The 14,402-nt window shown below is 37.0% G+C and overlaps 1 protein-coding gene across 10 annotated transcripts; it reads left to right on the forward strand.

The window, feature by feature from the left end:
* Positions 1–3,033: 3,033 nt before the first annotated feature.
* On the forward strand, positions 3,034–13,783 carry LOC113718013 (protein MEI2-like 4). 10 transcript variants are annotated; one of them, XM_027242904.2, is made up of 15 exons: positions 3,034–4,624; positions 5,364–5,574; positions 5,747–5,792; positions 7,402–7,746; positions 7,983–8,407; positions 8,498–8,656; positions 8,830–8,946; positions 9,029–9,177; positions 9,450–9,547; positions 9,640–10,053; positions 10,314–10,965; positions 11,711–11,795; positions 11,893–11,961; positions 12,062–12,241; positions 13,057–13,783. In XM_027242904.2, the coding sequence occupies exons 2-15, from the start codon at positions 5,500–5,502 to the stop codon at positions 13,213–13,215; spliced, it is 2,973 nt and encodes a 990-aa protein (XP_027098705.2). In that variant the 5' UTR covers positions 3,034–4,624; positions 5,364–5,499; the 3' UTR covers positions 13,216–13,783. The 10 variants fall into 10 exon arrangements, 9 of the variants coding, with proteins under 9 accessions (XP_027098705.2, XP_027098714.2, XP_027098707.2 ...); XR_003454583.2 differs by having other exon boundaries at positions 3,051–4,624; positions 11,641–11,795; XM_027242906.2 differs by having other exon boundaries at positions 3,063–4,624; positions 5,753–5,792.
* Positions 13,784–14,402: the final 619 nt, after the last annotated feature.

The raw sequence follows: 14,402 nt of genomic DNA on the forward strand, positions 1-14,402 counted from the left end.
TCCTCCAATAGAATTGGAAAAAAAAGGGACATGGTTGCAAAATTTGTGACAGATTTACAAATTTATGTTCATTTGCAATCATTATAACTAGAATTTTGCCCGTGCAAAAGTATGGCCTTTTTTTATTTATTGTGAAGTTATATAAATATAAAAATTAACAACATTTCTATATGTTCATTCATATTAATTTTAAAAATTAATGTATTTTAAATGTTCAATTATTTATTAATTTTAAATTTTTTTATGTATTGTGAATTTATACAAATATCAATAATTTAAATATAAAAAATTAGCAATAGTTCTACATGTTCATTTTTTAAAAATTAATGTATATTAAATATTCAATTATTTACTAATTTTTAAAAATTTGTTTACATACTTTTATTACAATATGATAGTATACATCAAATAATGTACCCTATATCAAAAACTTCGTAGATATTTCTTTTGTATAAATATTCTTTTAGATAATTTAAATTTGTATAATCTGTATCTATATAAATTTAAGAAGGGTTTTTAGTATGGTTAAGTCAGGAAGCTTCAAACTCTTCATTCTTTTTTTCATAAAATTTTGAATTTTAAAAATTATAATATATCCTGTCATGCCTTTTGAATTTAAAAAGTGATAAGTGGCTCTACTTACATAGGAATTTAGTTTGAAATATATTAATGTGAATTTAAATAAAAAGGAAACATCGCCAAAACAACAAAAAGTATAAAAGTAAATAATAATATTTGCCCTTCAACTTAGTAATTCTAATTAAGAGGGCAAATTATATAGAAAATGAAAAGAAAATACTATTCATTGGTCATGAATTTAAAAAATTAAGAATGATACCATTCATGAAACCTAAACTACGAAATCACTAACTAAAAAACAAAGTACTACTAGCATTTATATATGAAAATTTTTGTTTGAAATCTTTATTTTTGACAAAAATAATAATAATAATAAAAACAACACCAATTCTCCCAAAAATTAAGAAAAAAACAATAGAATATGGATTCAACTTCTCATTTGAAATTATTTAATTCAAAATGTATATGAAAAATAATTAAATTTGGTGTTTTTATACTTTTGTATTGAATTTTCATTTTTATATTTTACTCACCAATTTCACTTTATAATAGTGTAACATTGACAATATGTTAAGCTATATTTTGAATAAAAAATGAAAAAAATTAGAACTCTCAGATCAATAGATGTGAGAAATGCCAATCACAATTACTAAAAAAAAAAAATTTCCAACACACACAGAGCATGTTATATACATTTATATGTATGTAATTCTTATAAATATATAAGAAAAACTATATATTTTATAGCATAATCTCTTTAGAATGAAAATTTGTGATATTACTTTGTTCTAATTGGACGGGAAGAACAAAAAGGAGGAATGGAGAAAGTTGGCCATGCAAGATAGAGGTTGGGGGCTGTGCAAGGGGTTTGGGAGAATGATAAGAGGAAAGGGATAAAAAATTAAATGGCGATACTAGGTGATTAGAGATAGAGAGGAAGAAAATAATGAGGAGTTAAAAAGTGGCCAAAAGAATCGAAAGAGGAAAGCGAATAAAAATATTATGCAAAGAGAAAAGGAAAGGAAAACGAGAATTATGCAAATATGACAGAGATGGCAAAAAAGACAGAAATGATGACATCCCGATAGGATGTGTACAAGTCATAAGAGACAGTGAATGACCATTTGACAAAAAATAAATGATGGAAAGGGTAATAGATTTTAATAATTCTAAAAACTGTATTTTGTATCTCACAAAGATTTTTTTTGTAATCTATCTTAAAGTATATGAAAAACACTATTCTTTAAGCATTCAACAATTTTAAAGGTACAAGATCGAAAAAAAACATTGACAACCAAAGCAGCAGGAGTTCATACGTCTAAATCATATGCTTTCCATAATTTTCTGTTCCTCAAAGGCTCCTAAAGACTAGAAAGAATGTATTTTCTTTCACCTTTTTTTTTTTTTCTTTTCTTATCAAATTACAACTTCCAAACTAACTATTAGGGATAGAAATTGAAAGGATGATCCTCTAAGGAGACAATAAAATATTCATTGATTGGATTTTAACATGTTTCTAAAATGACGAGCTTGTTTGGTCAATGAGTTTTTGCCCAAATTTATTTTCTACCAATTTTTTAAAGAATTTTATCTATAATAATCTAAAAAAAATTTTCAAATCTTTTAAACTACACACCTCAAAATACAAAAAGCACACAAAAAAAATTTGCTTCATCCTTTTTTCTTCCTCCCTACATCAACCCACTATCACCTTTAATGCCGGTCATCTCTTTCATTTAAGTTTTTTTTTTTTTCTCTTTTCTCTCTCCTTCTTCTCTCCCCTCTTCCCTGCCACCTCTCCCCTAGATTGCGTGGGGGGGGGAAGGGGATGCGGTGAGGGCGAGAAAGAAAGAGAGGTAACGGGGGAGGGAGAGAAGGGAAGAAAGGTGACAAAGAAGAGGAGAGTAGAGGAGGAGAGGAAGGGAGGGAGAGGGAGAAAGAGAGGGACGGGGAGAGGGAGAGAGAGAAAAAAAAATTCTGCTATCATCAGCGGCCGGCAATTGGTGAGGTAATAGGAAAGAAATCCAGAGGAAAGAAAAAAAAAAGAAAAAATTTTACGTCTTATAAATTTTTCTTACAACTTTTATGGTAAAATGTTAGATAAACATCCAAAAAATTTACTATCAAACGGGACGGTTACCTCACCTCACCGAAACAATTCACAGCCACTGAACTCAATTGATATGCAATTTAAAGTGGGATCTGTACATGGACCAGAAATTTAAATGCTAAATCACTAATTTGTGCTGCCGTCACCAAAACTCCTAAACCACCTCAAAGGGTTAGTTGGGTAAGTAGCCATATGTAGTGTAGTAGGCAAACCCACATTTCGTTTTTAAAAAATATATTATGGGGCTTGCATCATAAATAAAAATTTTTAACCAACATTCAGTATTATAAAAAAGTGTGTTACTACCATAAATATCCTATATGAACACACCCATTTAGTGGGTGTGTTGTGTTCGGTTTAATGAAGAAATATCTTGTGATGATTTATCCAACAACGAAGAAAGGGACGAATGATCATAGGATAATATGGTAGCGTATGTTTAGCCATGAGTGCAAGATTATTTTATCTGGCCAGCAGTGGCAGGAGGAATTGGACAGAAAAATCTCTTCCCATTTTTTTTTTTTTGGATAATCAGAAAAATCTCTTTAGATTGAGAGTTTCATAACGTAACGGCGTAAAATGAATTAACGGCCCCCAAAATCCAAATCTAGGAATACGCTGAGCTACGGGCAGCCTCATGATTCATGATGGACCAGGAAAGATGATTTGTCAAGTTCTTAATTTTCTTTTGTATTTTTTAATTCAAATTTACAGTGCAACAGGCTACCAGGGCCACGAGGGGTATTTACTTCTTTATTTAAATATTTTTAACCTTATGGATGAGAAAAGGGTGTTGCCGCCGGTGATCGGGTTCCTGGTTTCTCGTGTTCCTTGCCTAGGAGTAGGAGTGGGGGGTCGTCCTTTTTGATGGACGGGTGGTCTTCTCTCCTCCTTTTCTTCCTTTTGGTGTCCGTAAACTGACAGAATAGTCCCTCGGGGAGGGTGGGTGTGTGAGTGGGGAATACGGTCTATTTCCCGTCCAATTCAATTCAATTCAACACTCAATTCCATTACAATTTCCCGATCCATCATTTCCCTGTCTCTATATTACACTGTTTTTGTTTTCTAGTTCACGTTTTGTTAGTTATTGTAGCATAATAACAAAGGTTTATATATATATATGGAAATATAAATAAATAGAAATACAAAGTAGTTTTCTCCCTCCTCCGTTTTCCTTCCTGGCAACAACAACAACAACAACAACAACAACAACAAACAGGGGGAGGGGGAGAGAGAGAGAGAGAGAGAGAGGAGGGAGAGGGCAAGGTTGCGGTTTCCGGTTTATTCTTCGTCGTCGGTGATCGCCGGAGACTCCATAGATTCCGATCGGGGATGAGAGGTAGCTCAGGGTGAAGCGGAGAGAAGACAGGTAGACCGACAGAGACAGACCAGCCAGCCTGCGGCAGTTTCTTTTGCGTGTGTGTGTGGGCGATATTATATATAAATATATTTAAAATAATTTTAAAAAAAGGAAGAAAGACTTCACAGAGAGAGAAGGGGAAGGGTAGACATGTGGTTAACGTGCATTGTAGGAAGAAAGAAATAATAGGGAGGAGAGGAGAGGTGAAGAGTGCGAGAGAGAGAGGCGTCTGAGAGGAAGGGAGGTTTTGGTTTTGGGTTTGGAGGTTCTTGCACGGCACAGATACCTTAGATCTCTATCTTCTTCATTCTGCCATCCTTTCTTCCTTCTACCTCTACCCCCACCCTTGCTTTATGCCGTAATTTATTCTTTTTTTGAACTTCCCTTTTTTCTACCTCTTTCTCTGTCTCTTCTTCTCTCGTCGCACCGTTTAAATTCTCCGCCTTGCCTTTAATTCTCTCTCTCCCTCTCTCTCGCGCTCCATCCTTTTTTCCCCCCTATATCTTACTAATTTTGCCCAGCTCTCTGTTTTTTTGTGGTTGCCGAGATGGTGCGCTTGTTTTAAATTTCGAGAGGTTCGTCCCTTGCTCTGAATTTTTAGTTAATTTTTCCTCATTTTATCGCTTGCATTTTGAATTCCTTCCTTTTTTTGTTTGGTTTGGTTTTAAGAAAAACCCTTTGATCCTTTAATTCTTACAAAGTTTGCTCCTTTATCTGCTGCTCTAAAGACCTTCTGCGCTTTGATCGGATGCTCAATTTTTATTTGACTTCACAACTAACCTTTCCTTGTTCCGATCTGTTCAAATTCAACTTCCCCTCTCCTTTATTCCACCCTCTTTCTCAAATTCTTTGGTTCTTTCCTAGAACAGACCGAATTAACTTCTCAAACTTTGAATTCTGCTTTAGAGCGTCGCTATCTAGTAGTTTTTTTCTTTTCTTTTTTTTTTTTTTACACAGATTCTGTCTTGGTTAAGTTAATTGATTTTTTTTTTTTTTTTTCACTTCATGGCTTCTTAAATGCATCTGTGTTTAAATGGTGGCATTGCCATTTGGCGACCTAGAAATGAATCTCAACTTGCAAAGTATTTTGCCTTTATCTCATCTTTCAACTCAATTTGTATAACTGCATTCTGGCTCATGCACATACACTTGAGAATTCTCCATCGCCTCATCTTTTCCACTACTCCTATCGCAAGCTTTTTTGGCAATTCTGTTGTCTTCATCAGTTTTTATCCAGGAGCTTTAGGGTTTTTGGTCTTCCTAATTGTGCATATTCGCTGAACGAACTAATGATGTTATAAATTCCACTTGCAGGTCTTGTTATTTTTCCGAACTACGATTTTCTTAGACTTCCCTGTATAATTGATGCACTTTTGTGCTCTGGTGGTAGCCAAAGACGAGATTTTTTTCAAGTTTGTTGGTGCTACTTGAGTTGAGTTGAGATCACATCATGCCTTCTGAAATTATGGGTTCACAGGGCTTGTCCCCGTCCTCATTTTTTTCTGAGGATTTGCATCCTGATGAGGTCTTCTTTTCCTTGTATGACTAAATTTGAATGCGGATGTTCACTTCTGCAAAGTTTATTTGTGGTCTCTTTTAGCTTGAATGATTTCAGGATCCCCTCTCACTTCTTAATAGAAAAAAGAAAGCAACTTTATTAGCTTCCATAATTGATCGTCTTGTTCTTTTCCTGGCAGAGACAGATAGGGTTTTGGAAGACAGATACCATGCCTAATTGCTATGGTGAGTAATGGCATTACTAAGCCGCACTTTTCATTCTGGTGATGAACAGAGTAGATGAATGACAGAAGTATGCAGCAAGACTTTAGCCTTCTTCCCTCTCCTTTCCCCCCTTTTTTTCTTGGGAGTGATAGAATTAGTGAGTTCTGTTTCATTTCTTGATAGCAATGGTCAGATACTGATGTTGTTGTTTGAGTGCAAATTTCTTTTTCTTTTTTATTTCAGTTTACTAGACATGCTGTACTGTACTCTCATTTAACTTTATGGGTTTGATATATGTCTTCTTTGGTCTCTTGATGCCACTGAAAATATTTTTAAGCTGCAATTTACTCCGGTATTGCATGTATTTGTTATCCTCTGGTTATTAGTCTGTTAGGATCCTTGATCATTTTCAATTTACTCTCTTATGCGATCTTACAATCTTCTTTGTTTGTCTAATCATGAGTGGTTTGGTTCTAATTGTTTTTCACACACACTAGCAGTTTTTTGCTGTAGGATAAATTCTGCACGGCTAGTTCACAACTCTTTGCATATAATGTGATGATAGAATATAATGATGAGTTTTGATTATGAAAGGAGAAGGCAGCCTCTTTTGGTACACTGATTTCTATCTAGGGATTCCTTTCATGGTATCATATTTAGGAAGCTAGCAAGTTCCCCACTGAAAAATAATAGGAATTAAGTATACTAGCTTTGGATATTTAATGCTTAATGGCCTGATGACGGTTGCAAACCTGGAAGCTTTCTTAAGCTCACTTTATTGGTTGATCTGTTGTTAGGTATGCATAATGGAATCTTGTTGGATTTCATACAGTGGTTCTATCACCATCTAGTTGACTCTTGTCAGTTGATGTTTGTCTACATAATAAACTCAAGTGTGTTAGACAACCACAATGGCATTTTCATACTTGAACTTAGGTCAAAATGTCCCTTCTTAGCATTTTCTGTCTGTTGGCTATGCCAACCTCAACTTGCTTACTCCACGGTACAGAATCTGGCACCATGGCTGGTTTCTATGTGGTTTTGCATCCGTGGAAAGGATTGCAACCTCGTTGTGCTTTAATTTTGTATTCTTCTGTGTTGGTTGAAATTATCTTATCACATTAAAGACTTAGAAGACTAGGGTTTGTAATTTGCCCTTCTGCTAAGTACTTGAGCAACAGTAGAATATAGAGAGTGATGACTGGAAATTCTTTGAGACTGATTAGATCTTGATGCCCTAAAACCAGGAATTGAATAAAATATGTTACCAGAATCTTTTGTTTTATTTATTATTATTTTTATCTTACAGCGGAGTATAGAAAGGAAATTTGCTTGTCCTTGTGTTGTTCAATTTGTCAGCGCTTCTTGTTTTGAATTTACAGGCAAAATGGAGTTTTAACTGAATATCCTTGCCGTGAGTCCATTTTGAGTAATCAACTTACATAATCTGCTGTGAAATCTGAAATAAAAACCCACAGAATAGGTTTCTGATACGAGTTGGAAATTTATTTGATTTATGTGTACTCCACATAACTTGATGGTGATCAATCTTTCATTATTTTTTTTCCTCTTTATGGGCTTTACTTACCCTTTGCTTGAAACTATCCTGACTTCCTCGCCTCTCTTGTAGCTTCAAAAATTGATGGAACACTTCATACAGTTGGTGTTGCTTCGTCTCCCCTTCAGAAAAGGATACAATTGGATTCTCAAATCAGCAATTGTTTTGATCTTCCAGATTCTTTTCTCCACCAAGACCAGAGGGCTGCTACAAGCATAGAGAAGCATGCTATTGGAGCAGCTGGAGCAACCAGTCGCTCATTACCAAGAAACTTTGACCATGATTTGGTCACAAGGCCTAATTTTAGTGTGGAGCCTGCTTCTTATTTTATGGAAGGGGAAAAATTGAATTTAGTTGGCGCTCAATATGAGAATGGTCTCTTTTCAAGCTCGTTGTCTGAGTTATTTAGCAGGAAATGTAAGTTTCTTCTCCCTTGGACAATTGCTGCCTTTGATATTTGCAGTTAAAGGTTCTTGGTTGTTTTTAAAAATTAAGAATCGTTTTATGCTTTTGCATTTTGTTTGCAGTATATTTATGTTTCCTTTGGGCTTGTTATATTCAAGTTGTAATACGTGGAGGATTACTTATAAAAACAGTTGTTGGTTCAAGTCACTTACAAACGGGCTTAACGGTGCTAATTTTATGTTATCCAGTGCGACTATCATCGAATAATCCTCCTTATGGTCACTCTGTGGGTGCTGCTGCCTCTCAATATGAGGAAGAGGAGACCTTTGAATCACTCGAAGAACTTGAGGCTCACACAATTGGGAATCTTCTACCTGATGATGACGACCTACTCTCTGGAGTGACTGATGGAGTGGACAATATTACCCAACCCAATAATGGAGATGACATAGAAGATTTAGATGTATTTAGCAGTATTGGAGGATTGGAGCTGGGAGAAGATGGTTTTCCATCGGGACAAAATAATTCTGACATCTCGGGTGAAAATGCCAATGGTCAGTTGGTGGGTTTGGGTGTAGGGGAGCACCCATTTGGAGAACACCCTTCAAGGACACTCTTTGTCAGAAATATTAATAGCAATGTAGAGGATTGTGAGTTACGAACACTTTTCGAGGTGAGATGCAGTGTTTTTTTATTTAAGTTCTAGTTATCATGCATATTTGTCTTGCTTTTGGTGGTCCCAATTTCTGTATCTTTGATGCAGCAATATGGAGATATTCGCACCCTATATACAGCATGTAAGCATCGCGGTTTTGTTATGATTTCATACTATGATATTAGAGCTGCTCGGAATGCAATGAAAGCCCTCCAGAATAAACCATTAAGGCGTAGGAAACTTGACATTCATTTCTCAATTCCAAAGGTATGTTTCCTTAGCTTTTGTTTACCCTGTTAATTTTGTTGTCAAATTCCAATATTTATATTTTCACTTGTCTTTGTATAATATTTATTCCAAAGGTACGATGTTTTCATATGCACACGAGTGTAGTTTTCTGATGCTTATTGTTTCAAAACATGCATACTTTTAATTATTAGGACAATCCATCAGAGAAAGATGTCAATCAAGGAACTCTTGTGGTTTTTAACCTTGACTCTTCCGTCTCAAATGATGAGCTCCGTCAAATTTTTGGTGTCTATGGTGAAATTAAGGAGGTAAGATTGGGTGCCAAATTAAGGGTTGGGTTGATATTTTGTTTCAGGCAAAACTTTGCTAATTCTGTTCTCTGGACTGCAGATTCGTGAGACTCCGCATAGAAGTCATCACAAATTTATTGAATTTTATGATGTGCGAGCAGCAGAAGCTGCACTTCGGGCATTGAATAGGAGTGACATTGCAGGGAAGCGGATTAAGCTCGAACCCAGCCGTCCTGGTGGTGCTAGACGGTGGGACATTACACCACTGCATCAATTCTTTTATTTTTATTTTTTATTTTTGAATTTCATTTTAGTGTTTGTCTGGAATGAGAGGCAGGGTGGTGGCTAGGATGGGAAAGTGGTCATTCTTTTTGTGATCATCATTGGAAAAGGATATAGATCTTTGAGAGTAAACAAAATCTTCTATGTTCCTGAGTGGGTTACAAATTTATATTATGAATAGGTGTTAATAGTCTTGAGTGCTCTTAGACGCCTGGAGTTAAAACCTTGTCTCTTTGCAGATTGACGCAGCCATTTACGTCAGAGTTGGAGCAGGAAGAATCTAGTCTTTATTTGCAACAGACAAGCCCTCGAAGTACTGCATCAACTGGATTTTCTGGTACAGTTTCCCGCATGATATACTTTCCATGGATAAACTTTGCCCTGCAAAACAATTGATATCCTCATGTTTCCTCATTATGATCATTCCAGGACCATTTGCACATGGAGGAATTCCATCTAGCATGGATAACGGAACAATCTTTGGGTCCCAATCTGCCAGTGGAGCAACTGTTTCTCCATTCTTTGACAATGCTTTCCACCATGTCGTATCTTCTGCTCCTAACAGCCTACCTTCTTTGACAAGGGCGGGATCTTCTGGCAATCACACCAGAGATGGTGAATCTAGCCATTCACAGGGTGAGATGAAATTAGAGCTCCGGAGTGTGCCAAACTATCATCCTCATTCACTTCCTGATTATCATGATGGGTTGGGAAATGGGATTTCTTGCAATTCCCCAGGCCACATGTCTTCTAATATAAGTGCAAGGCCTTCTGAAATGATTGAGAACACGCAGTTCTGCAGATTCGGCTCAAAAGGGCACCCTGTTGAGCTGAATGATGGTGGTAAGTTCTTTGACAGCAGAGGATTTATCTTTGTCATTTAATGTTAAGTTCCTGTATTTGAGCAGTTGGTGAAGCTGTGGAGTGTGAAGACTTGAACAAATAACTATTTGCTTGACTTATATTTAGAATGGCCATCATAATGTGTTTATATCATTTGATATTTGCCTGAAGAGGAAGTTTGTTATTGTCTGTTTTCACAGTTTGGTAGCGTAATACATTTATGAGAAATTGGCCTCTGACATTCATTTCTTTTGTTTCAGTTTTTGGTCATTCTGGAAATGGGAGCTGTCCACCTCCTGGACGTCACTATATGTGGAGTAATACGCACCATCCTCAGCCTCAGGGCATGATGTGGCAAAATTCACCTTCATTTGTTAATGGGGTTTGTACTCCTCCTCATGCTCAACAACTGCATGCAGTTCCTCGAGCGCCAAACCAAATGCTCAATGCGGTTCTACCTCAAAGTAACCACCATGTGGGATCTGCACCATCTGTCAATCCTTCTCTTTGGGACAGACGACATGCATTTGCAGGGGAATCTCCTGATGCTTCTGTTTTCCACCCTGGTTCTCTTGGAAATATTAGGATTTCTGGTAATGCACCACATCCTTTGGAATTTGTTCCCCGTAACATTTTTTCGGGTGCTGGAGGAGGCTGCGTGGAGCTGGCGGTTCCTTCCAAAAGTGTTGGATTTAACTCTCTTCCTCAGAGGTGCATGATGTTTCCTACAAGGGGCCAAATGATTCCTATGATAAATTCGTTTGATTCTCCAAATGAAAGGAGTCGAAACCGTAGAAATGAAAGTAATTCGAGTCAGGCTGACAACAAGAAACAGTTTGAACTTGACATTGACCGCATTATGCGAGGAGAAGATAAACGAACAACTCTTATGATAAAGAACATTCCTAACAAGTATGTAGCTTTGACTGAGGCTTGGGACTATGCTTTTGTTTGGTATTCTTATGCATTTGCTTGACTTCATCATTGATCAAATTGAATGGGAAATAGAATTTGCGGAGGAAATGTGTTGTTGTCTCTTGATGTTTCATATCTAAAGGGATACATCCTGGTTTAAACAAATCAGATCATCTCAGGCAGGATAGCTCTCCATTACATCAACTTGGATGTGATTCATGCTTCATGATAAGCACCTTTGTCTTCTTTGCCTTTTTCATTGTTATTATTTTTTTCATGGTTTTTGGTTAGCTTTCTTCTTCTAGTTTTTTGCCTGGACAAAAATGTGGTTGCATATGGATTGTCCTAGGAGGTTCACATGAATTGCAAGAGGCTTGAAGTGAACGCGAATGTGCCAAGTGAGAATGTACTACTGTCATGTTAGTTTTGTATACAGCATTATGATTCTATATTCTCTTTGCCTGCATTTAGATCAAGCATATCCTGCTTCTAGCATAGAATTAATTACTCTGAAAGTTATTATTGTATGGTCCTTTACATTCCAGTTTTGGACTATCCAATGTCTGGCATGCTTAAGTTTCCAGGGAAGGTTTCGATTGTTGTAAAGTTGATCTTTTTATTAAAATATGTTCAGTCAATTTCTTAACCTCCTTTTCACTATTATAAATCCAGTGGAATAGTGGGTGTCTTCTTTCTACATTTGTGATTCCTGTATCCTGTTTCATCTGGGTGGCTACTGCAGATACACTTCAAAGATGCTTTTGGCTGCAATTGATGAACGCCATCGAGGAACATATGATTTCATCTACTTGCCCATTGATTTTAAGGCAAGTGCAATCCCTTGAAGCGGGTGGCTTTTAAATTCAGTACCCCCAACTTCTTGTGCTATGTTAAGTAGTTAATGTGGTATTCCTTCCTTTTCAGAACAAATGCAATGTGGGGTATGCATTTATCAACATGACCGATCCCTCCTTGATCATCCCATTTTATCAGGTATACTATTGATCATAGTAATTGGAAAGAACTTTTCCCATACTACACCTGGTTCTTGCTAAATCAGACTAGAACTGAAGTGCATTGATTGTCTTGGTAGGCATTCAACGGGAAGAAATGGGAAAAGTTTAATAGTGAAAAAGTAGCCTCCCTTGCATATGCTCGCATACAGGGAAAAGCTGCTCTTATTGCGCACTTCCAAAATTCAAGCTTGATGAATGAAGACAAGCGATGCAGGCCGATACTATTCCACACTGATGGTCCCAATGCAGGTGATCAGGTACAAGGAGTGCTGCTTATGCATAAGCAAGCATTGACATGAATATTAGCATGCATTGCTTGAAATTGGTCTGTTTACGATAAGTTTTCTGTGGGTTAAGAGACTAGAGAACTGGTCTAATCTTGTGGTAGATTTGACCTGAACCTAAGCTTGAGATTTTAGTTCCCCTTATGAGAGTCATATAGATTTGCATTGGAGGCAGGTGATTGGAAGGGTAGGGTGACTGTTGCAATTATTGGCACCATCTGTTATAACGGCCATCCATTGCTGAAGTCTTTGAATAGGAAGTATTGCTTCAATACGTAGCACTGTCCTGTAAGCGTATACAATACAGGATTTTCAGCATGTGGAAGTACAAGTTATTAGTTTTTCATTTATGTGATGAGACTACTTTAGACTTGAATGTAGAAGACTAAGAAAAAAGTATCACTCTGGGGCCTGTTGTGTAAATGCTAGTGGATTTTTGATGTTGTGCTGTAGCACAAGGCTTGGGGGAGCTTTTGTTAGATAATATCTGAAGTTCTTGGGTTTGTATTGTTTGGAGTTATCTAGTTAAAAGTTTTTGGGACCATCAAACTTTGCGCTTGAATGACCCCCTTCTTAAGTCAACCTTCAAACTGTGGCATCAGTAGAAAAAGTAAAGTAATTGAGACTATAGGTAATGTTACTATTCCACTATGCATTTCCTTTTACGAACTCAATAGTTGTGCTGGATGGGCTTATAGGTAATCTGATCTTAGTAGAAGATAGATGTAAGAAAACATTTTGTCTCGCTGAGAAAAGAAAGAAGAGGTCATGTTGATTTTTATCTGCAGGTACCTTTTCCCATGGGTGTTAATGTTCGACCAAGACCCAGCAAAAATCGGGCAACCACAAGCGAGGAGAACAGCCAAGAAAACGCACTGAATTTGCCAAATGGGGAGCTATGTTTTAACGGAGACTCCGCTTCAGGTTCTGTCAAGGAGTCAGATTGAGCAAGCTGATGCTACTTTTTTGTGGGCACTAACTTAGTAGGATCTAAGTAATTTTGAGTGATTCCACCCAAATTTTACTGATGTATATTAGGGTGGTTAATGGAGGAATGAAAAGACACCACAAAAAAAAGAAAAAAAAAAAAGAGGAGGAGAGAGGACAGTTTTGTTGTGATTTTGGAGACTCCTGAAATTATTGAGTAGTACTTGATAAGAGCATTGTATTCCCGTTGGCAATGGGTTTATCATCACTTCGAGGCTGCTATTAGAAAAGGAGCATTGGATGGAGCTTCAAATTTTGGATATTGAGGAAATTAAGTCCAGATATATATAAAAATTTATGTGTATAGGAGTTCTGGAGTGACTGCAAAATATTTGCTGCACAGAGGAGGCTTCTCTTGGCATTTTGCATTTCCCTCTGCACTTTGCTTGGAGAAATTAGAGATCATTGTTAAAACATTCTTGATGTAACAAAACTGTTGTGGTCTTGTACCGATTTCCTGGATACGAGTCCCGAGATACTGTGGCTCGTTTGGCATGGTTATCATCACATTGTCAATATTTCTGTCCTTGTGTTTTTCGCAGATCTTATTTTGGCTTAACGAAGCGCTGACATGCCGTGCATTTCCTTTTTTTTTTTTTTTTTTTTGGGGGAGATTAGTATAAGAGAGCGTGTAGGTCCTTTAAGAGAGAGGCTGTCGTTTATCTATCTCGTACTAGCATTTTGCATATCCATTGAGTTCTGTCAGAAAATGGGTGCTGTTACCATTTTAGCATGACGGAGATATTGCCATTCTGAACTGCGGTGCGATGGGCTCGCGCGTAGAATACGAGCCACCGATCAAGAAGAAGCGAGGAGCCACAGGGTCACGGGGTTTGAAGGGAGGGGGTTCTTTCGTGAATGATTTATCCTTGGAAGATATTTTCTTTGGTGGAGACTGGAGAGGGGGTTCTGTGTGTGTGTGTGTGTGTGAAGATTTTTTAGTTTCAAAGACATCGATTTAAGTTGATGTGATCTAACATTGATTCATTCTAGTAATTAACCCCAACTCAAGAGAAAAAAACAAAAAAGAGATTAAAATGATGATATTAATATCCGGCTAACGGGATCCCATCCCCGAAGCAAAATTGAACGATCGAGATAGCCTGGTCCTGGTATGTCTGTTAAGCAATCCTCGACCGAAAGCAAA

The sequence above is a fragment of the Coffea arabica genome, chromosome 11c (genome assembly GCF_036785885.1).
Source record: "Coffea arabica cultivar ET-39 chromosome 11c, Coffea Arabica ET-39 HiFi, whole genome shotgun sequence".
In the NCBI taxonomy this organism is placed as follows: Eukaryota; Viridiplantae; Streptophyta; class Magnoliopsida; order Gentianales; family Rubiaceae; genus Coffea; species Coffea arabica.

What these genes read in the sequence shown, in the direction of transcription:
- LOC113718013 (XM_027242904.2), top strand. Translation starts at nt 5,500, where the DNA reads ATGCCTTCTGAAATTATGGGTTCACAGGGCTTGTCCCCGTCCTCATTT. An exon ending in TACCATGCCTAATTGCTATG is followed by an intron (nt 5,793 to 7,401) that starts GTGAGTAATGGC and finishes CCTCTCTTGTAG; the next exon opens with CTTCAAAAATTGATGGAACA. An exon ending in CGTCCTGGTGGTGCTAGACG is followed by an intron (nt 9,178 to 9,449) that starts GTGGGACATTAC and finishes GTCTCTTTGCAG; the next exon opens with ATTGACGCAGCCATTTACGT.